Source organism: Danio aesculapii, chromosome 25 (assembly GCF_903798145.1).
Source record: "Danio aesculapii chromosome 25, fDanAes4.1, whole genome shotgun sequence".
NCBI lineage: Eukaryota > Metazoa > Chordata > Actinopteri > Cypriniformes > Danionidae > Danio > Danio aesculapii.
This window is the reverse complement of record NC_079459.1, coordinates 35,794,615-35,818,483: the sequence shown is the minus strand read 5'-3', so window position 1 is coordinate 35,818,483 and position 23,869 is coordinate 35,794,615. Positions and strand designations below refer to the sequence as shown.

The window sequence follows — 23,869 nt, the reverse complement described above, 5'->3', positions numbered from 1 at the left end:
TTGTGGGTAATGTAGTTTCTCAGCAAACGTTTTGCTAGTTACAACAATTCATTTAAAAATGTTGAACTGATGTGAGTAGATGGTTCAACGAAGCAATATACAGTCAATCAGATGATTATATATAAGTATAATGTCATGTGCTCACCTGAGCGCTGGACCTCATGAACGGCGCGCTAACGTTGCAGGTTCGGTAGAGACTCATATCGTCAGAGTTCGGGCACTCGATCGCAATGTCTGACGGTGCCTGAAAAATTAATGAAACAAATTTTATTATAAAATGGACAAACAGAGACTTCTATAGTATTTTTTTGCATATTATTTTCATATTCCTCTATCTCTGAGCTACTGTTTACATATCAGACTGAGTGTTTTAACATGGACAATTTTGTGAGATTTTCACAGTAAAAACAAGAAACGTAGAACTGTAAAAATATAAAAAATATATTTTGTTTTGTGTAAATACATTTAATTTTTTAGTTTTGATTTTTAGGTATTACGATTATTTAGAGGGAGACAAAATCACTTCTATTTCATCAATATTATGTATTTATTTTTGCCCAAATATGTTTTTTTAATTATCATTCACCTATATATGATTATAAACCTCTGTATTATTTTTCAACTATTTTATTAAGCTACAACAAAATGTCAGGACATCCATCCATCCAATTAATGAAGTATTTTACAGAACATATATAAATGTACAGTATATATTAAAAACATGTATTAATTTCCTTTGTTGTTAAAATAAATACATTTTAAGGAATACAAACTGATTAAAAATAGCATTATTTTAACAACAAATTACAATTTATTTATTTTTTGCTGGTCTTGATTTTTTAGCAGTTTTAGCTTGTTTTTTTTTATATATAATTTATTGTACTTTAAATAATTTGAAGTGATCATATTTCTCCTGGATGTGTTTGAGTGGCATTTATCAGACTCCTCTGAGCTTGAAATGTTGCCTATGAAGTCAGTGAGGAAGTTTTTGAAGCAGATCCACACACTGACTCACAGTTTCCTTCACTCCTGCCCTCTTTATCTCAAGCTCTTCATTCTCATGTTCTCATTCCTGCTTTCAACCTCTAAACCCTCATAAATCCAGCTGAAGCTCTGGAGGGTTGACGCACTCTTTTCCTCTCCATATGCACCAGACACTTTCTTATCAACGCGATTATTAGTTTTCTTCACGCCGGTGACAAACCACCTGTAGGAGACACAATTTTTTGTAATAATAATAATAATAATAATAATAATAATAATAATAATAATAATAATAATAATAATAACAATAATAATAATAATAAATAAATAAATAAATAAATTACAATAAAGTAGAGAACAATAAATAAATAATAAAATAATATTAAATTAAGCTAACTTCAGTAATAATAATAATAATAATAATAATAATAATAATAATAAAGTAGAGAAAAAGTAAATAAAAAATAAAATATTATTAAATAAACTAACTTAAGTAATAATATTAATATTAATAAATATTAATAAAAGTAGAGAAAAAAATTAATAAAATGATATTAAATAAATAAACTAACTTAATAATATTAATAATATTAATAAAAGTAGAGAAAAATAAATAAAAATAAAATTATATTAAATAAACTAACTTAAGTAATAATAATAATAATAATAATAATAATAAATATTATTAAAAGTAGAGAAAAATAAATAAAAATAAAATTATATTAAATAAATAAACTAACTTAAGTAATAATTATAATATTAATAAAAGTAGAGTAAAATAAATAAAAATAAAATTATATTAAATAAACAAATAACTTAAGTAATAATAATAAATATTAATAAAAGTAGAGAAAAAATAATAATATTAATTAAACTAACTTAGGTAATGATAATAATAATAATAATAATAATAAATATGAATAAAAGTAGAGAAAAAAAATAATAAAACAGATTAATTAAATAAACTAACTTAAGTAATAATAATAAATATGAATAAAAGTAGAGAAAAATAAAACATAAAATAATATAAAACAAATAAACTAACTTAAGTAATAATAATATATATTAATAAAAGTAAAGAAAAAAATAATAATATTAAATAAATAAACTAACTTAAGTAATAATAATAATAATAATAATAATAATAATAATAATAATAATAATAAATATTAATAATAGTAGAGGAAAAGAAAATAATGTTAAATAAACTAACAAGTAATAATAATATAATGATAATAAATAATACTAAAAGTAGAGAAAAATAAATAAAAAATCAAATTATATTAAATAAATAAACTAACTTAAATAATAATAATAATAATAATAATAATAATAATAATAAATATTATTAAAAGTAGAGAAAAATAAATAAAAATAAAATTATATTAAATAAATAAACTAACTTAAGTAATAATAAAAAATAATGTTAATAAAACTAGGGAAAAATAAATAAAAAATAAAATTATATTAAATAAACAAATAACTTAAGTAATAATAATAAATATTAATAAAAGTAGAGAAAAAATAATAATATTAATTAAACTAACTTAGGTAATGATAATAATAATAATAATAATAATAATAATAATAATAATAATAATAATAATAATAATAATAATAATAATAAATATGAATAAAAGTAGAGAAAAATAAAACATAAAATAATATAAAACAAATAAACTAACTTAAGTAATAATAATATATATTAATAAAAGTAAAGAAAAAAATAATAATATTAAATAAATAAACTAACTTAAGTAATAATAATAATAATAATAATAATAAATATTAATAATAGTAGAGGAAAAGAAAATAATGTTAAATAAACTAACAATAATAATATAATGATAATAAATAATACTAAAAGTAGAGAAAAATAAATAAAAAATCAAATTATATTAAATAAATAAACTAACTTAAATAATAATAATAATAATAATAATAATAATAATAATAATAATATTAATAAAACTAGGGAAAAATAAATAAAAAATAAAATTATTTTAAATAAATAAATAACTTAAGTAATAATAATAAATATTAATAAAAGTAGAGAAAAAAATAATAATATTTAATAAACTAACTTAAGTAATAATAATAAATATGAATAAAAGTAGAGAAAAATAAAACATAGAATAATATAAAACAAATAAACTAACTTAAATAATAATAATATATATTAATAAAAGTAAAGAAAAAAAATATTATTAAATAAATAAACTAACTTAAGTAATAATAATAATAATAATAATAATAATAATAAATATTAATAATAGTAGAGGAAAAGAAAATAATGTTAAATAAACTAACAAGTAATAATAATATAATGATAATATATAATACTAAAAGTAGAGAAAAATAAATAATAATATTAAATAAACTAACTTAAGTAATAATAATAAAAAAATAATAAATGTAGAGAAAAATATATCCAAAAAATGTAAAATATTAAATATATAAACTAAATAATAATACAAGTAGAGAAAAATAAATATTAAATAAACTAAATAATAATAAAATAATAATAAAAGTAGAGAAAAAAAACGAAATAATATTAAATAAACTTAAGTAATAATAATACATATTAATAAAGTAGAGAAAATAAATATAAAATAAAATAATATTAAATAAACAAACTTAAGTAATAATAATAATAATAATAATAATAATAATGATTAAGCTATAAAAATAAAAAGGTTGTAGGAAGTAATGGGGCAAAGAAAAAATGGATTAAATCAATGGGTAAATTTAGAATTGAGTAAAAATATGTTTCATTGTGCAATACTGAGAGTGCTCTGAAAAATAATAAATAAAAATTTACTGATGATTTGTAGTGCTTCTTCACTTGTAAAAAAGCGTCTGCTAAATGAACAAATGTAATAAATCTAAAATGAAAACGCACCTTCACCACCAGACTGGAGAACTGCAGGTTTGGAGAGTGTGTGATGTGCAGGATGGTGTTGTATGCGTTTTCTCCTCTGTTCTCCAAGTGCGTCTCCACCACTACTTTCCTCCTGCTGGACTCCAGCAAACGCTCGTGGCTGTTTATGGAGCTCTGATGGACACACGGCGGCCACGAGGAGCGCTCATCACGGCTGCAGAACTCCCTGAAGCACACGTCAGCAAACAGATGTAGGAAATTCACTCAAAAATGAATGTACAATCTGCAGAAATGTATGTAGGAGCATAATAAAAAAGCTCCTAATCCTCAAAACGGGTCTGTTCTGAACAAAAAAAATTCCCCTACTAAAAACAATGCATTTTGTCCACAATTATGCATCTCTTCTGGGTCAAAACAAACCCAAAAGTGCTACAACTTCGCTTGTAAATGTATCTAAAGATTTATAATGCATTCCTCCATTCAAAAGCCTGCAATGCATGAGAAAGAGGCAAAAACAAACCTGAGATCTAATAAGTCGGAGCTGCTCTGCAGGATGAGGTTAGGAACGCACTGATCATCATTATCACAGCCGTTCCAGAAAGGAAGCTAAAGAGGAAAAACAAGAGACACGTCATTGTGAAGAATATTGATCAGTTATTGAATCAGTTATTGATCAGTCTTCATCTGTTTCACCTCTGACTTCAGGCTTATTGGCCAGCCGTCGTCCAGCACCGGTCCTTCATCTGCTCTCTGCAGACCCACGTTTACAGTGAAGGTCAAAGGTCGCGTGTAGTCCGTCACTTCCTATGTCAACAAACACACAGTTTTTATTAATGCTGCAATAATGATGCAATAAATAAATTCAACAACATTTTATAAAGTCACGATTCATTCGAAATGGTTGATTCAATTAGAAATAAGGTGAGTGAATGAATGGATCCCTGATTCAAATGAATCGTTCAGGAAACAGATTCATTCAGGAATGAATTGCTGTTGCTCTGCTCTGGATTTGTTAGAATTTATTTGTTACATAAAAATAGATAATAATTTAGAAAAATAGCATACATGCTGTGATTTTAATACCTTATGAATATAATACACACACATGTGATGATAAAAGATATATGAAGAGTTCAGATGCAAAAGCTAAACGCCACTTCCGCCAAAAATGAGCTAATGACATTGAGAGAATGCTTTAGGCACGTACTACACCATCAACCAATAGATTTGCTTCAAATTATCCAAATCCCAGCGTCAGCTCATTCAGAAATAACAGTTTGTTGGCAAAAGCCGCTAAACACCACTTGCCTTTGACAGCAAAAGCCGCTATATCCCGAGAACCAATCAGAAGGCGCAAATCGAATCATATGTTTTCAATGTAGCAGCGAGCTGATACGGCGGCATTTATAAGGAGACATATTCTGCTTTCGATTTTAAAAGACGGAGTTTGATGAACTGGATGAGCCTGTCTGACTGTCAGTGAATGGCAAATGAAAACGTCCCTTACCTCAAATCTCTGTGCATTATAAGGAATAAACACACCGTACAGTCGGAAGTGTAGCATGCATTCATAACGTGTTTTCGCGCAGCGACGCAACATTGAATAATTCTGATTTACTATATATTAAACGGCAACTACATTTCACAAGATGCCTTTCTTTTCTCCCACGTGGATGCTGTGAGGATAAACAAGAGACCAAGACCTTGAGTATGGTGAGAATGAATGAATGACCGCTTCTAAAATTGTCTGAGAGGCGTTCCCTTTTTACCGAGTAGGCCTACCTTGTGTTTTGCTAATGTAAGCTATTTTTTAAAAGGTAAATATAATGTATAAAACTATACATTATTTATATTACTTCATTATACCTATAGATCTGATAAGCTTTTTCGATTAAAACTATATATATATTATACTACAGAATGGCGGCTCGTCCTGGGATTGGTGGAACTGACACCGTCATAATGATGATGGACAGAATGGTAAACCAATAAGAAACCCAAGGACTAAGCAAGCAGAGAGGAGATGAAAAAAATAGACAAAGAAAACATCAAACATAACAATGGAGAATGCAGAGATATTGATGTTTTACAATGCTTTTACACTACATTATTTGAATCTACCAAGCTTACTTTACAATGTTTGCATTGTTTACTTTGTTCTACTCACATCAAATCCAAACCCCAAATATCAGAAATGACAACAGATTGTTAAGATTTAATTAATGTCAGTTTTAATGTTATTGATTAATGCACTTACATGACAGATTTCATTCATTCATTTTCCTTCTGCTCTTCCCCTGGCTTATCACAGCGGAATGAACCGCCACTTACTTGACAGATTTATGTATTTTAAACTTGTATGTGTTTTATGTTTGGTAAAATAATTTCTAATGGCATCTTCATTTTCAACTAATTACACTGTCTTTTTGCAATAGGTGGATTTAGAGGTTTTTGCATAAAAATCAGACAGGGATTTAGCTGGTTTTGACCCAAAAGAAAATTCACCATGTTAAAAAACAAAGAATTGTCTAACGAGACAGTTTTAAATAAAAGGTGTTTTATTTACTAACTAATAATCTTATCATTACATATAAAATTAAACTTCTGAACCTAATCAGAGGAGCCTGATAGAAAATGCTAATTTACAAGAAAAGAGGTCTGATGGATTTTGCACCTGAACTCTTCATATATATATATATATGTATGTTAGTATTCATTCATTTTCCTTCAGCTTAGTCACTTTATTCATCAGGGGTCGCCACAGCGGAATGAACCGCCAACTTATCCAGCATATGTTTTACACAGCGGATGCCCTTACAGCTGCAACCCAGTACTGGGAAACATCCATACACACTCATTCAGACACACACACTCATACACTACGGCCAATTTAGTTAATCAATTCCCCTATAGCGCATGTGTTTGGACTGTGGGGGAACTCGGAGCACCCGGAGAAAACCCACACCAACATGAGGAGAACGTGCAAACTCCACACAGAAATGCCAACTGACCCTGGACTCGAACCAGCGACCTTCTTGCTGTGAGGCACAAGTGCTAACCACTGAGCCATCATGTCTCCCACACAGATATATTATGTCAATAAAATATTTTATTTTGAATGCAATTAATCGTTTGACAGCGCTAATAACATAACCTGATAACAATTCGTAACTTTAATAGTCTTCACGCAGTCGATTTGTACTCAAGATGTGTTTATAGTTTATTTATTATTAGTGTTTAGAGTGTGTCAATCTCCATAATGATTAAAGCAACAATTACAGAATGATGCTAAAGGAATATGGTCTCTCACATGAACGTGGAAGTGGAGTTGTTGGCAGTGTTGCGCTGCGGGCCGCAGAGTGACATCTCTGCTCTCTTCTGTGCTGTCCAACACAGCTCTAGGGAAATATCTGCTCTCCTCGAAACCAAAGCTGTACCTCAAAGCTAAACACAACGAAAATAAGACAGAAAATAAGACACACACAAAAAAAAGAGTTCATAATGTAAACAATGAACAGGACATTCAAGCTCCAAGATGAAAAACAACAGTAGTCTATACGTATATACAGCTGAAGTCAGAATTATTAGCCCCCTGAATTATTCGCCCCCTGTTTATTTTTTCCCAATTTCTGTTTAACAGAGAGAAGATTTTTTTTCAACACATTTCTAATCATAATAGTTTTAATAACTCATTTCTAATAGCTGATTTCTTTTATCTTTGCCATGATGACAGTAAATAATATTAGACTAGATATTCTTCAAGACACTTCTATACAGCTTAAAGTGACATTTAAAGTCTTAACTAGGCTAATTAAGTTAACTATGCAGGTTAGGGTAATTAGGCAAGTTATTGTATAACAGTGGTTTGTTCTGTAGACAACCCAAAACAAATATTGCTTAAGGGGGCTAATAATATTGACCTTAAAATGAGTTTAAAACAATTAAGAACTGCTTTTATTCTAGCCGAAATAAAACAAATAAGACTTTCTGCAGAAGAAAAAATATTATAGGAAATACTGTGAAAAATTCCTGAATCTGTTCAACATCATTTGGGAAATATTCAAAATATAACAAAAAAATGCAAAGGGTGCTAATAATTCTGACTTCAACTATATATATATATTTGGCAAGTTTTGAAAACCTACTTGTTTATCTACTAAATTAGGTTTATTTATTCTTGTTTTAAGCATAAACCTATGCGTTAATGTTGCAGCATATTTATTTACAAAACAACACAAATTTGATTTGCATTAGATGTAGTTCGGACTGCTGAGCGAATCACTGGTACAACCCTTCCTACTCCCCAAGAACTGTACTTATCCTGAGCGAGCAGAAGGGCTGCCAAAATCACTCTGGACCCCTCACACCCAGCACACTGCCTCTTTGAACTTTTACCTTCTGGTCGACGCTACAGAGCACTGCGCACCAGAACAGCCCGACACAGAAACAGTTTCTTCCCTCAGGCAATCCATCTCATGAACACTTGATGATAATAATTGTAGAACATCATTACTTGCTTTACACTTTTATACACTTATTTAACAACACACTTTACATGCCAATTTGCACATAACAGCTGCACATATAACGTTGTATATAGTAATAAACACGTACATACACTTGTCAATCTGTATATTTGAGTTCACTATTTACTTCTATTTTTTTTTAAATATATTTATGATCTGTTGTTTGTCCTGTCTCTGTTATCCTGCTGCACTGTAGAAGCTCTGTCACCAAAACAAATTCCTCGTATGTGTGAACATACCTGGCAATAAAGCTCTTTCTGATTCTGATTCTGAAGTAAATATATCTTTATTTACAATATTTATATACTCAGTAGGCACAGGACATCAAAATCGTAGGACGTTGCATTTTGTTTGGAAATGAAAATCGGGTTGACGTCAGAACCCATCGTCAGGCCAACACCAATGTCCAAGATCGAACAGACGTTGCATTTTCGTTTCTTTCTAACACAACCTAAAAACAACCAAATATCAACGTCTAATGATGTTACAGCTTGACTTTGTGTGGATGTTACCACTATAATATCTATCAGACATTGGATTTTGTCCTTAGACGCTGGCGACCTAAATCTAACCTAATATTATCGCCTTATGACATTGTGTGTATGCTGGGTACACATAAAAAAAAAACAAGAACTGTATGAGGAAGAACATTTTTAATATAATAAAAATGAATGAAACCAGGTTTTTATTTATTTTTTGCAGTGAAAGCATTTATTTTTCTACTTAAAAGGACAGTACAGCCAAAAATGAAAATTCTCTTTCCATTAGCTCAGACTAATGTGGTTCTAAACTTTTATAAACTTTAGTTATTCTGCTATTCAAGCTATTTCAGAGAAAATCCATAGTAGGAAAATATACTATTGAAGTCAATGGCTTTTTTTTCCCTTTGTATTTTTCAAATTTGATTTCTGCTTATCCCTGCTCACGTCTGATGAAGAGGTGAATACAGCCTGTGTGTTTGTGACTCTCAGACGAGTTTACGTCCATAAAAAGCTCCTCTGTCCCGATCTTATAAGTTCCAGATGGGAATGAGGGGATGCCTGACACACTTTTATGATGCTTTCCACGGGCTTTTCTCTCTCCAAAGCCAGGATTAAAGTGTTTTCCCTTTGGCCGGAGGCTTTGTGCATTAGGAAAAACTGTTGTAATATTAAGGAGTGACCTTTTGAGCTACATCTGTAGTAGATTATATACAGGCACAGGACAGTGGAAAATACAACAGATGCATTTATCACTGCCACTGGTCACTGAGTTTGAGGTTTGCTGATGGACACTAGCTAAAGATGTGAATTAGATTTATACGCAAAACTGTGATATTTCATCAAACATTCGTGGATAAAGCAGCATTTTTGAGTCAAAGGGAACAAAATGGTCCCTTCCTAATAAACTGGAGCAAATATAAGACAGAGAAATGTAGTTTAGTGTGGTAGGAGAAGCCACTGTAATGTTGGTTCTTCTCTAATAAATGAGCAGCGCCTCAGAAGACAAAGACGAAACACAATGAACGCGGTGAATGCGGTGGCTTTACTAAGACTAATGCTCAAGATATTTCTTGGGGGAATAATAATAGAAGTTAATAATAGAAGAAGAATACTGAAGCACTGTGATGATGGACTGACGGAGGGCTGAGGCCTTTTACAATCAACAGATCAACATTTCAGATCTGCAACTATGGAAAGCTGGAAACGTGTAAAGCTGCAAACTATTAATGCAAAGTCCCGCATTTAAAAAATGTGCATAAAAATAATTTGGTACAAACATAGCAGTTGCGTTACATACCGACTCTTTTTGGTTCCGTCATCGGCGTCATCGCTGTGACGTTCAGGCAAACCGTGGCCAACATACACGACACCTCACGACCTCCTCGAATGCAGTCTTTATTAAAAACATTGATTTTCGAAGGCTCAAAATGAACACTGATCCCAACACGGACGACACTGCGAGACCTGCTCAGAAAATACATGAAAATGAAAACTGAATAGAGGACTTTCAAAGCAACAAATGACCCAAATATATTGGTTAATTTAATTGAAGTGAACGGATGATTCGTTGAATCGTTGACTCAAATGATTCATTCAAGATAAGGATTAATTTAGGAATGAAAAACAGTGTTGCTCTGAGATGCACAAATGTTTTGCTCAGGATTTCATTCATTCATTTTCCTTCAGCTTAGTCCCTTTATTCATCAGAGGTCGCCACAGCGGAATGAACCGCCAACAATTCCAGCATATGTTTTACACAGCGGATGCCCTTCCAGTTGCAACCCAGTACTGGGAAACAGCCAGACACACTCATTTACATGCACACTAATACACTATGCCCAATTCACCTATAGCGCATGTGTTTGGAAACCAGAGCACCCGGAGGAAACCCACACCAACACGAGGAGAACATACAAACTCCACACAGAAACACCAACTGGTCCAGCCGTGGCTTGAACCAGCGACGTTCTTGCTGTGAGGTGACAGTGCTAACCCCTGAGCCACCGTGTTTATCAGCAAAACAGAAAAACACAGACAATAATGTCCAAAATGTAAGTCACTCAGTTTCAACTTCAAATGATTCGTTCAAATTGTCAGATTCATTTAGAAATGAGGCAAGTGAACGAATAGATCATTGAAATACTGATTTAGATGATTTGTTTAAGAATCGGATTCAAGCAGGATTTGTTTGAAATGTTTCATTCACGAGTTCACACTTACAATAGTTTCAGAATAAAGCGCATTTGGCGTGCTGTCCGGGGAGAGGGCTCTGAGCTCGGGGAAGACACCCAAACTCGAGTTATTCCTCTTATCAGGAAACAGAGTGGAATAGGGATTCGAGCGAAGTATCTAGCCCGGCCCCAGAATGCTCCCCCCGGGATTGTAATGCTTAAGAGGTGAGGTGACGGGGTGGTGGAGGGATGCTAAAGTCGTAAGATGCTGCAGGTAAGACAGCTTTAGTATATATAGGGGTTTGGTCAAGAACTGATTAGATAATAGAGTAATTGTCAATGACGTATTTGATACTGAAACTTCTGCGCGTGCTCCTCCCGAAATTTGTTTATAAAACATCACCTAGCGAAACAGAAAAACAGACCATAACGTCTAAAATGGTACGCACTCTATATTAACGTCTAGATTGTGTTTATTGTTGTATAAAATCAATCTCACATCTGCAATTTCCGCACACACTGAAATTCACGAAAAACAGCTCTCAAGCTTGTAAGATTTTACTGAACTACATTATATTACATCAACTATATCATTGGTTTAAGCCTGTCATGGATAAATATGAACCTAAAAATTAAATAAAAATAAAAGATGGCCAGTAGGTGGCGACAAGTCTCTGTCTAAATGAGCGATTCACTGAATTCACATTCATTCAAATGATTCGTTCAAAACTGCTGATTAATTTAGAAAGTAAGCAAGCATCTTAAATCGCAAACTTACCTATTATATAAAACGAGTGCTAAAAATATGTGTGATCTCAAAAGTATGTTTCATACGACACACATTCATACTGTACAGAGTGTACTTTTTAGTACTTGTGAATTGTTTATTCAATATAACTTCAAAACCAAGTGGCGAGTAATTCTAGTTGCGATATAAATAAGGAGAGGGGTCTTGTTGGGTTATGATCGTGTTTGTTTTGCTGCATTCAAATATTAATCCTTTAGCAAAATTCGATTAAAGCATATTTAATATTTAATGTTTTTATATTTATTCCAAACTCACCAAAGCAGAACTGCAGCCCCAAAAGAGCCCACAGACAGATCTATGAGTCCGTCTCCATTCAGATCCATCATCCCGTGCACACTGCGGCCGAAATAACGCAGACCTGGAGCCAGCTCAATGCCTGATATTCTCTGAGAGTAGAAATATTAATAAATAAAACATATCTGGTAACACTTTACAATAAGGTGCATTAGTTAATGTATTTACTAATACAAAAAAACAATGAAGAATACCTTTATTACAGTATTTATTCATGTTTGTTAACGTATGTTAATGAAAATAAAGTGGTTCTCTAAAGTGCATTAAATAATAAACATAAATTTGAATATTAATAATGCATTAGTTAATGATCAGAGCCAGAGTATCTGTGTACATTAATAGCTATTTCTGTGTGGAACTGATTTTAAAAATCTGCAGATTTATGTGAACTGATTTTGCGAGTATAGTAATTAGAATATAGTAGCTAAAAACGTAATAAAAAGTAATAACTTTTTAACTTTTATTCAAACTTTACAATGCAAATCCAATTTGTTTGGTAAACAAAGCAAAGCTCTCATGTAATATATCTACTAAAAGGCAGAAAATATGACTACAAACTGTATCATACAAACATTTGCATATTAGTCTCAGTATATTACTAAAATTATTATTAAAAACTGATTAAATATATATTTACAGACATTTACATATGTAAACAAACAGACAATAGGCTAAAAATCAGCATGTTGGCCTAAATATGATCAGTAAATACTGTTCAATTATTGTTCATACATAGTTCAGGTTAGTAAATACATTAACTAATGAAAGCTTATTGTACAGTGTGAGTGCTTATTCTGTATTTGGCCTGACTGGAATGTTGTTCACTCAAGTTTACTCACTTTTTGTTAACTCGTACCTGTTTGTATTTGGTTTGTATGCTGTTTTTCTGGCCGTAGAAGAGATAAATGGCTCCTCTGTGATTGTCCTCCAATGGGGCACCGACTACCAGCTCGCTGAAACCATCACCATTCAGATCCGGGAGAGCCGACATGGCTGCTCCAAACCGAGCATCATGGGAATGTTCTGATGGTGCAAGAGTTCCATCTGGTATGAAAGAGCCCTGTATAATAAAGAGAAATTTAACATGGTGATCTAGTTTATGACAATCCTGAAATCCTGATTGAAACCACTCTGATTTATTGTTCATAAACACTTTAAAATAAGGATCCAACGTTCAAACTAAACCGATAATGAAAACTACTTGAAGTGGTGACATCAATTTCTTAATCTCTAATATGTCTTTAAAATAAAACTCCATTAGTATCTTATTTTGATGCTACTGAGAAAATATTAACCTAACTTATTTAACAAATGTAGATTTCTCACTAAACTAATCTTTATTAAATTAAGATATTGTCAGTTTAATTATGACAGATTTGCAGTTTAATTAGTTTGAAGCATCTGTGTACGTTTATGTAAAGCAATACACAAATATACATTTTATTTGTTATTATACCCGGTAAAGTAACCCTTTTTGCAGTTTAGTTGTAGTATATTGTGATTAAACCTATAATCAGAACACAAAATTGTATAATTATTAATAATTTAGCCTTGAAATATTCCACTAAATTCATTAAACACTGTCAGTATGAACGATTCACCAATTTCAGGGTTCATTTCGAAAACATTATCGAAAATAATGACATCCCGCAGTAATGCAGCATCCAGCAGGATTCAGTAATCAATCTGATTTAATTAACGATTTGTTTTATGATTCGAACCCATTGTTCAAAGCAGTAAATACTTCGTTAATCTGTTGATTGACTCTTTAAAAGAACCGACTCATAAGAATCATTTGCTTGTGAAACAGACCAAAGCGGCTAAAAAGAACCGGTTCGTAAGAGTCATTTGCACTTTGTAGGCTTTGGATTGCGCTACAGGTTGTTTTTTTGTGTGTTACGACAATATATCGCAACAATATACATTTTTACCTCATAATATTCATATAAACCAACACCTCACAAAAAAACATGCGTTTTATTTTGATGTAGTTTGATTTACCGTCCGTAAACAAGCATTGTAAGGTAATTCTTCTCCAAGCGTTCAGGTTTTTCATAGTTTACAAGATTTGTTTGAGGTAAAATAATGGTGTTTATCATGTTTTTACCTGTAAACTTGTGGCGTAGATGTAAACTTTGCCTTTCTCCCATCCTCTGTAGAAGTACATTGGAGCTCCGACCAGTAAAAGATCCGTTAATCCGTCGTCATCCACATCGATCGGTGCCAGTTCACTTCCATAATACGACCCGATCTACAATCCACCAAAACGTAAGTTTAACAACTATTCAAGAATCCATTTGTGTCTGTAGCTCAAAATAAATTGGTATTTGGCAGAAATTATGAAACTGTGAGTCATTTGAATCGATTCACTCGATGAAGTGATTCACTGATGTCCACGTTGTTGATCCACCGGTCAAAGCGTGCACATGCAAAAATACAGACCATATTCAACACCATGCTCTACACAACTCTTACTTAATACATTTTAAAATAGTTAAATAAATTAAAATAATGTTTAGCTTTTAAAATTATAAATTTGTTCTGTCATTCAAGTGAAAAAAGTAATCGGTTCAAATTAAAAGATTAGAAGTTTCAGTGCTTTTCTACAAATAATGCTTTTAACAAGGTAAAGTAAAACAGCATATTGGCATTAAAAAAGTCAAGCAAATGTGATGTTTTCTACTGCATCAGTGATAGAAGATGCATTGAACTATTCTGAACTCACATTTCAACCTTGAAAAGTTTCTGTCGGCTTTACAAATGCCAGAAAACAGACACACTTTATCACATTCCCATCTAAGTGCTTCCCTTAGGATACACACACACACACATACACACACAGATGGACACATACAAGCACAGACAGACACACACACACACACAAACAGACACGCACAGAGACACATGCACACACACACACACACACACACACACAAACACACATACATAGACACACACACACACACACACACACACACTGGTCCATAACAAGCTGATGGCTAAATTAATGTTTTGGTCGACAAGCAGCAGCGTTTATTGTGTGCAATCACGGTAGACCATGCAAACACACACACACACACACACAAACACACAGACGCCTGGCCATCTGGAGCGGGTGACTTGAGTCTAGACCTTCTGTCCACACACATGGTCTGCATTAATCTACTGATGTTCCAATCAAACGCCACCGTTTCAGAGAGAGAGAGAGGGAGAGGGAGGTAGAAGGTATGATGGAAAAATGCAGACAGATAGATCAGAGGATCTCGGCCAACTGCGCACTACTAACTGAACAGTTGCAGCACTTTTACATGCACTATTTCCTGCAAATTACTCCTATTAAAGATGAATCGCATCGCTACTATTTCACGGGCGCAATTAACATGGCAGTATTACCGTCTGTGGAAAGCGTGCTGTGAAAGCATGTGTTTTGATGGAGGAGGAACAACCTGATCTCGCTGGAATTTGGAAACTATTTTATGTTTTGGCAGATTACAACTGCAAATGGTGAATTCACAGGAATTTGAGTGATATCTCTTGATTCACGAAGGCATGCGTTTGAGTTTATTTTCATGAAGAAAAAATTTTTGATGCATTTTAAAGAAGTTGAGTTTAAATATATTGTTTTTTTTATATGCATAAAAGAAAAATCACCTGCTAAATACATTTTATTGCATTTTATGTCATTACACTCATTACAAATTAAATTCCAAAGCTGGGTTGTGGGTCTTCACGGTGGCGCAGTGGGTAGCACGATCGCCTCACAGCAAGAAGCTCGCTGGTTCGAGCCTTGGCTGGGTCAGTTGGCGTTTCTGTGTGGAGTTTGCATGTTCTCCCCGTGTTCCGGTTTGCCCCACAGTCCAAACACATGCGCTATAGGGGAATTGATTAACTAAATTGGCTTTCAAGAGTTCACACTTAGCTGATGATTCATCAAAAGCTTGTTTGGCATGCTGTCCCGGGAGAGAGCCCCGAGCTCAAGGGATCCTCGAGCCCGGGGCTTCCTCCCGTTTGCAGAGCGAGAGGGGAGCCTGAGCTCGGTGGATCTCAGAACTCCCCATCTGCAGTAGCTAAGGGAACACGTGAGGAAAAAAAGGGGGCTAGACAAATGTTTGATTGTTATGCATGATGTATATATTTGGATGGTGGGAGGAAACCGGAGAACCCGGGGAAAACCCACGGGGAGAATATACGAACTCCTCACAGAAACACCTACCGACCTGGCAGGACCAGGGCTGGCAGTGTTCTTGCTGTGGGGCTAACAGTGCTAACCACTGGGCCTCCGTGCCGCCCAATCTATAGTGAAGGAGGAGAATGGGGAGGAAGGGGGGTTTCTTCCAAACCAAGATAAAGTGGACTGAAGACTGTGGTTATTTATAGTAGCTTATGGCTCATATGATTGGATGATACTGATTAGCTTAATACGAGACCGGCTGTGATAAATCATAAGCACGTGATCCTTTCGAAATTAGTTTATTAATAAACCCCACGTAGTGTGTGTATGGGTGTTTCCCAGTGTTCCCGAGTTGTGGCTGGAAGGGCATCCCCTGCGTAAAAAACATATGCTGGATAAGTTGGTGGTTCATTCCACTGTGTCGACCCCTAATTAATAAAGGGACCAAGCCGAAAAGAAAATGAATGAAAGAATGCTGGGTTGTTTTATCCAACGCTCGGCCAAATATGGGCAAACCCAACTTTTGGGTTCGTCCATATTCGACCCAAAGTTCCATTGCAGCAACCTGAATTTTTTTTTAGAGTGTGCATGTAAAAAATATTTGTTTTAGCATGCATTATAGTAAAAAATAAACTCATAAAGTAGTTTCCCAGTACTGGCTTGTGGCTGGAAAGGAGTAAAACATATGCTGTAATAGTTGGCGATTCATTCTGCTGTGGCAACCTCGGATAAATAAGGGACTAAGCTGAAGGAAAATGAATGAATGAGCTCATAAAGTAAAAAAGGAATATTAGTATTCAATAATTTAACACCTATAGGGGGTCGCACACCGGATGCGCCGCTCGGCGATCCGCCAAGACACGCTGTACCATGCATTTTAGAATTGTAAACATAGATTTCTATTAGGGAAACACGCAGTGGCGCTGCAAGTCGGCGGCTATCTGTGGCACCCAGCTATGACTTAGGACACTGTTCATATTTCTGCCGCGCCACAGAGCGCCATCTGAAGAGTTTAATTTTTAAAATCATGCAAATGTGCGCGTCTGGTGTGCGATACTTCCAACTGTCATGTGCGTGAGTGTCAACGCTTTCCATTCACTTTGAATGGATGACGTCAGTCATTGCCGGACTGCATTGTAGATTCATCGACGCCGCTTCAGTGACGTTGCTCGCTGCAGAAGTTGGGACTTTCTCAATTTTTTTAAGCGCCAGTGGAAGCGTCAGCCAATCAGATCGCTTTATGCAAATACCCCAGCTCAGACAGTAGCCGATTGCTGACTAATTTCATTGGCTGATGCTGCTATGGTGATAGCGTCAGCTCCAACTTCAGACACGCCCTCTGTCAAGCATTGACGCTGAAGCCCTGTGTGAAACGGTTGGTCCCACTTTATATTAAGTGTCCTTAACTACTATGTGCTTTCATCAAAAAATAAATACAATGGACTTACTGTGTTCATAATGTATTTGAGAACACTTGTGGTGCTCTTGAGTTGGGATAGGAGTAGGGTTATGGACAGGTTTGGTGGTGTGGGTAGGTTGAAGGGTGAGTTAAGGTGTAAGGAATGTTCAACAGTGTATTTACAAATGTAGTTACAAAAATTAATTACAGATGTAATTACATGCAGGTATTTAATCAAGCATAAGTACACAGTAAATGCATGTATTTACACAGTAAGTACATCGTAACGAATTATTAATTTTGGTGTAAGTACATATTAGTTAAGGCCACTTAATATAAAGTGGGATCAAACAGTTAACTGTCATGTGCGCGCCATGTCGCGGTGCTGAGCGGCACATCTGGTGTGCGATGCCCTTAAGGCTGCTTAAATGGAAAAAAATTGTGTAAAGCATTGAATATAGAGGCTTGGCACTATTGTTAGGATTTACTTGAAAGGATTTTAATTTTGGTTAAAAAGTATAATTTAAATTTAATTGAAAAATTTTTCCCAAAAGCTGGGGTTGTCCATGTTTGACCCAACGTTGGGTTAAAATAGCATTTTCTAAATGTATTAAACACTTTTGCACGTATCATAAGTATGCATGCACACAATATATTCTTGGTGGCTATGATTTGGAACTTTAATAGTGCCTTTAAGTATTGTTTTTCAACAGTAATTCAGATTTTTACTCCTTTAACAACATTTTCACTGGCCCCAATCTCAGAGTTACATCTCATTGTTTATGTGTTTACATTTAATACCTGAACAATTTTTTTTATCTACAACAGTTGTAAAGGTTTTCATTTGTAGTTGCTCATCTCTGTTTTTGATTGTATATGAATTGTTTGTATATGAAAGTGTCTTGGAGTCATTTTTGAAGCATAAAAGTTTGGCGATGCTTGTTTAGATGCAGTAGTGTGTGTTGGTGGTTTTACCTGCTTTCCGTAGAGAGAATAGAGTATGGTGAGGTTTCCGCTGTTGGTCAGAGTGAAAATGACCACTTTCCCTGTATGGTTGAATCGAGGCGCTCCAGCAACGTACAGCTGACCGTGATGAGCAGAGACCACCGATGACACCATATACCCTAAAGACATAAGGCAAACTTAAACATTATAATAAATACATGCTTTCTGAAAAGCAAGGCTACTTAGTGTCATTGACCCCATCCTATGGTGCATTTTGATTTTGTGGCTTCTTATACATTCATAGAAAATTAAACTCTTAATGACTGTTTCTTTAATGTTCCACAGAAGAAATGGTTTGTGAATGGCTCAAAGCTAAGTGCATAATGATTTCTGTCCGTCATGAAGACAGATCCTCATTGGTACTAGCTGAAAACGCTCCGTTGCTCTTACCCAGATACGCTCCATGGTTCTTCAGCTCCTCTGGGAACTCTTTCATATAAGAGGACTTTGGTGGGATGACTTTACCATGACGGGTCTCTTTCAGAACCGCTCCGTTCCAGTCATATGCGCCAACAGCACCAACTAGAATCCCATCCTTTAAAAGAGAGAGTTTTGCATCTTCATTTGTTCACATATTATTTTTTTTTACCATATCCCACCCCAGGACATTAAAAAATTATCTGATCTTTGGCAGGTCTTAAAATGTGAAACATAAAACACCAGTTTAGTAAAAGCTGCTCCATCTGAAAGGTTTATAACCGGCTTTATTGACAAAATCCCCATGGAAATTGATTAATTGGTTTATTTAATTAATCGTACGGGCCTATTTTCAAATATGCTGACCACACTACATCGATTTGAGAGCAAAGCTGTCCATTGGTCAAAGTGTGAATTAATTAAATCATATTACTAATGATTATATTTGTAATATTTCAAATCATATTGTAATATGATTGTATTTATAATATTTCTAATATTGAAATATTTGTAATATTTCTTCTATTATTCTTCTACTATTCTTATAACAGTGAGCATCTTTGATTTACTCATTATTGCAGATGTTGCTATGTGATGGTGTACTCGCCCAAATCAAAAGCATGGCATATTTTCAGTGGAAATGTATATTTTTAATAGTTACACCATGTTTTATTCTACATCATAGCACAAATATAAATGTGAAAGCTTTAAATGAATTACTAACAAGTTGCTATATCTGGGCTATGACTGTATCTCTTAAAACACTGCGGTTTCAGCTCACAAACCACATTTGTGCAGTATGAACGCGTCATTTATGTTGTATAACAAATCATGAAAGCCAATTGAAGAAACGTCAACCTCAGAAAACCACTATTAGACATTCCCCAGGGAAACTCTGGCTTGACAATGCTAATTCTCTCCTGCCATTTGGACTATAAACAGCTCTGTAGTGATAATTGGCTTAGCAAGCATAACCAATATTCACTACAAGCCGTCTCCTCAAAGACAGAGACTCGGTTTAATTCACAGGAAAGATATTTTGGTTGCAAACGGTGGAATCTGGACCACCCTTTGTGATAAAACAGGCAGAAAAGTCTCTGGCTTTTTGATATCCTGGATGCATGCATGCGAGCGAGACTCATCTGTGAGTTTGACTGCAGGCCTAAAACTCTCTGCCAAAAGTTTTCCTCATGCGTTGTCGACGTGGACACTTTGACTGCGTTCCATGGCACATTTGCACAATAAACTCTCCAATATACGCTGTGCGTTGTTCCATTCGCTTTTTATTAGTGGTGCATGCAAAGGCAAACCCCTAACACTGAGTATTGAGAATTGATTGTGCAACTCCTCCTGCAGAGTTTGTGCAAAAAAAGGAACGATGCCTCGAACTGTGTGGGTTACTGAGAAATGCACTGGAAACTGCCTAACAACCCCCCAGAACACCTAGCAACAGTTGGTATTATTTAATCACATGAAGTCATTTCTGACTAATAAAAGATTTTGTGTCATGTCTGAACCCAATGGCAGAAGTTAAATTGCAAATATACGGCGGCACAGTGGCTCGGTGGTAAGGAAGAAGGTCGCTGGTTTGAGTCCCGGCTGGGCTATTTGGCATTTCAGTGTGGAGTTTGCATGTTCTCTCGGTGTTAGCATGGGTTTCCTCCGGGTGCTCCGGTTTCCCCCACAGTCCAAACACATGTGCTATAGGGGAATTGATGAACTAACTTGGCTGTAGTGTATGAGTGTGTAATGGTGTTTCCCAGTACTGGATTGCCGCTGGAAGGGCATCCGCTATGTAAAACACATGCTGGAATAGTTGGCGGTTCATTCCACTGTGGCGACCTCTGTAATAGAGACTAAGCCGAAGGAAAATGAATGCATGAATGAATGAAAATGCATTATACAGTGCACTTTTTCATCTGATAAACTGCAAGAGTGCTATGAGGATAATTAATTGGGTGAACTGATCAGCAACAAGAAAATAAAAGTAGACCAATAGCAGACACTTGTGGGGTGCTGCAGAAATTAATAGTTTGTTTCCTTCAATTATTTTAACATCATAAAGCAGGGGTTACCAACCTCGGTCCTGGAGGGCCGGTGTCCCTGCAGGATTTAGCTCCAGCTTGCCTCAACACACCTGCCTGGATGTTTCAAGTATACCTAGTAAGACCTTGATTAGCTTGTTCAGGTGTGTTTGATTGGGGTTGGAGCTAAAATCTGCAGGACACCGACCCTCCAGGAACAAATTTGGTGACCCCTGTCATAAAGTAAAGAAACATGATCTTTCGTAAGTAAAAGACCTTTAATAGTTAAGATTATATTTACATTACAAATGGTAAATTAATATCTAAAAGAGGGAAAAGAAGTAAATAATAATTAATAATAAAACAATCGTTCGATAATTGAAATCGAGGTAAAGTGTTCAATTAATCTAGCTTTTGATTTTAGGCCATATCATCCAGCCTTAGTGTACAGGCAAGCATAAAAATAGAGAAAATAGAGAAACCGAATAAATAACGAAAAAGCGAAAATGACTAAAAATGCTCGATCGTGCATGCCAGGCCAGTAGATGGCGATGTCACTGATATACCAACACAATCTCACGGCAATTCGTAACTTTTTGATTTAGTGGCTGATTCGTACGAATTCGTACAATCTAATTCGTACAATTTAGTACGATTTGCTCATCCCCCAATGACGGTTGGGTTTAGGGGTGGGGTTAGGTGCCACGCCTCCTTTTTAAAATCATACAATTTCGTATGACTGAACTCGTACAAATTAGCCACTAAACTGACAAAACGTAAAATACTTACGTTTTCTCGTGAGATCAGGCTGGATATACTTATCAAAGAACATAATTTTAATGTTTTCTGCAGTTTTGTTTGTCAAGTACTCCCTGCTTTTAGATAAATATTATAGACATATCCACATGAAGTCACTTCATATTACGTTTTGTAATTCACACCAAGGCAATAATGGTTTTGTTTCGACAATAAGTACGTCCTAAATTGCATATCCACTATTCTTATGCTTGCTTATGCACTATTGTTTATGCGTTATATGGCATTTTTTAAAAAAAGATTTGGTGAAGAGGAGGAGTTATTAAATGCCATAATATTTAATTACTATACATATTTATACATTTTTCAGATTGTGCAAACAAGATTAAACGAAGATGATTACGCCGCCTCTTGATATTGAATGCAGTGAAACTCGTGTAAGTTCCTGTTTGTTAGTCTGGTGATTTATTTCACTAATTTAGCAACTATAATTTAGTTTGGAAATGGTTTGAATTTCCAGTTAGTAAAATAAATGTTAGTGCTCCATTTGTTACAACACTAAACTAATGCACTACATGGTTGATTGTAAAATGAACAACTAAAAAAGCATAGCACATAGTGTGTCACTCTGGACTCAATTTTGAGACCAGTTTTAAAAAGTTAGCTTAAAATGCGAAAATTATCAAAACAATTTTTTAGCAGGATGCTAATGGTCTAATCTGATTCAGTGATTTATGCTAAGCTACGCTAAAAGTTCTCACATGAAACCTGTTTTAAAAAGTTAGCATTTTATACAGCAAAGTTCCTTGATTATTAAAATAGCTGCTAGCCATATCGACCAAGAAATTAGCAACTTTCTATTTTCCATCAGTACTAGTACACGATGTAACTACAGAAGAGTCGAGCTTTAAATAGGAAAATTATCAAAACTCTCTTTTTTAGCAGGATGCTAATGGTATAATCTGATTCAGTGATTTATGCTAAGCTACGCTAAAAGTTCTCACGTGAAACCTGTTTTAAAAAGTTAGCATTTTATACAGCAAAGTTTCTTGATTATTAAAATAGCTGCTAGCCATATCTACTAAGAAAATAGCAACTTTCCATTTTCCATCAGTACTAGTACATGATGTAACTACAGAAGAGTCGAGCTTTAAATTGGAAAATTATCAAAACTCTTCTTTTTTTGTAGCGAGATGCTAATGGTCTAATCTGATTCAATGATTTATGCTAAGCTACGCTAAAAGTGACCCTGTGTAACCTGTTTTATAAAGTTAGCATTCTCAAGCTAAAATGCATACAACGCTTTTTGTTGAGAATAGTGTTGTGTAAATACCTTCTTAGAAATGGTAATTATAATTTCAGTCAATATTTTTTAATTGCTATTTCTATGGCACACAAACCGCATATTAAACATTCCTAATTAGTCTAAATTAGTCTAACTTTGTTTTCAATTCCATCCATGAAGGCATTTGACAGCAAAGTTTTGGAAGGACTATGAGTTTTTCAATGGCTGGCATCTCTTTAGCCATTTACCAAAACAAAAGCAGTGAAATCTAGCATGCCATGTCCGTGCGAGCGGCCCAAGCCCATAAACTGACTTCCAAAGGTTTTATTTCCATCTGATTAGGTTTTATTTACTGCACTCTTAATGGACGCTGAGCTCTTTCTCTTATAAAACAAAACAAAGTCATTCCTTTAAAAACATTAACAGACACCAGCAAATAAGGCAGAAGCTTTCCTTTACAAAATAGAGTCACATGTACGAGCGCGCACGTAAAAACACAAGAGCACGTGTGTGAGAGTGTTTGTGTGACGGTTCCTCAGTGAAGGAGCCTAATTCAACAAAACCATATGTGTTCTCTGGACCTCGTTCCTAAGGAGAAGTCAAGAATTAAAAAAAAAAAAAAACTTTCCGAGACGTTATCTTCCATCTCCAATTGCGACTTTCAAG

The 23,869-nt window shown here is 34.3% G+C and overlaps 1 protein-coding gene across 1 annotated transcript in view; it reads right to left on the bottom strand.

Moving 5' to 3' along the window:
* The window catches only part of itga11b (integrin, alpha 11b), an 84,040-nt gene that overhangs the window by 17,724 nt on the left and 42,447 nt on the right, over window positions 1-23,869 (bottom strand). The window contains exons 11-21 of the mRNA XM_056451307.1: window positions 19,112-19,256; window positions 18,692-18,840; window positions 14,254-14,397; window positions 13,003-13,206; window positions 12,108-12,238; window positions 10,171-10,337; window positions 7,176-7,309; window positions 4,559-4,669; window positions 4,386-4,471; window positions 3,887-4,091; window positions 146-244 (exon numbers count right to left, since the gene is read on the bottom strand). Of these exons, the coding sequence (XP_056307282.1) occupies window positions 146-244; window positions 3,887-4,091; window positions 4,386-4,471; window positions 4,559-4,669; window positions 7,176-7,309; window positions 10,171-10,337; window positions 12,108-12,238; window positions 13,003-13,206; window positions 14,254-14,397; window positions 18,692-18,840; window positions 19,112-19,256 (1,575 nt within the window). The remainder of the gene's footprint in view (window positions 1-145; window positions 245-3,886; window positions 4,092-4,385; window positions 4,472-4,558; window positions 4,670-7,175; window positions 7,310-10,170; window positions 10,338-12,107; window positions 12,239-13,002; window positions 13,207-14,253; window positions 14,398-18,691; window positions 18,841-19,111; window positions 19,257-23,869) is intronic.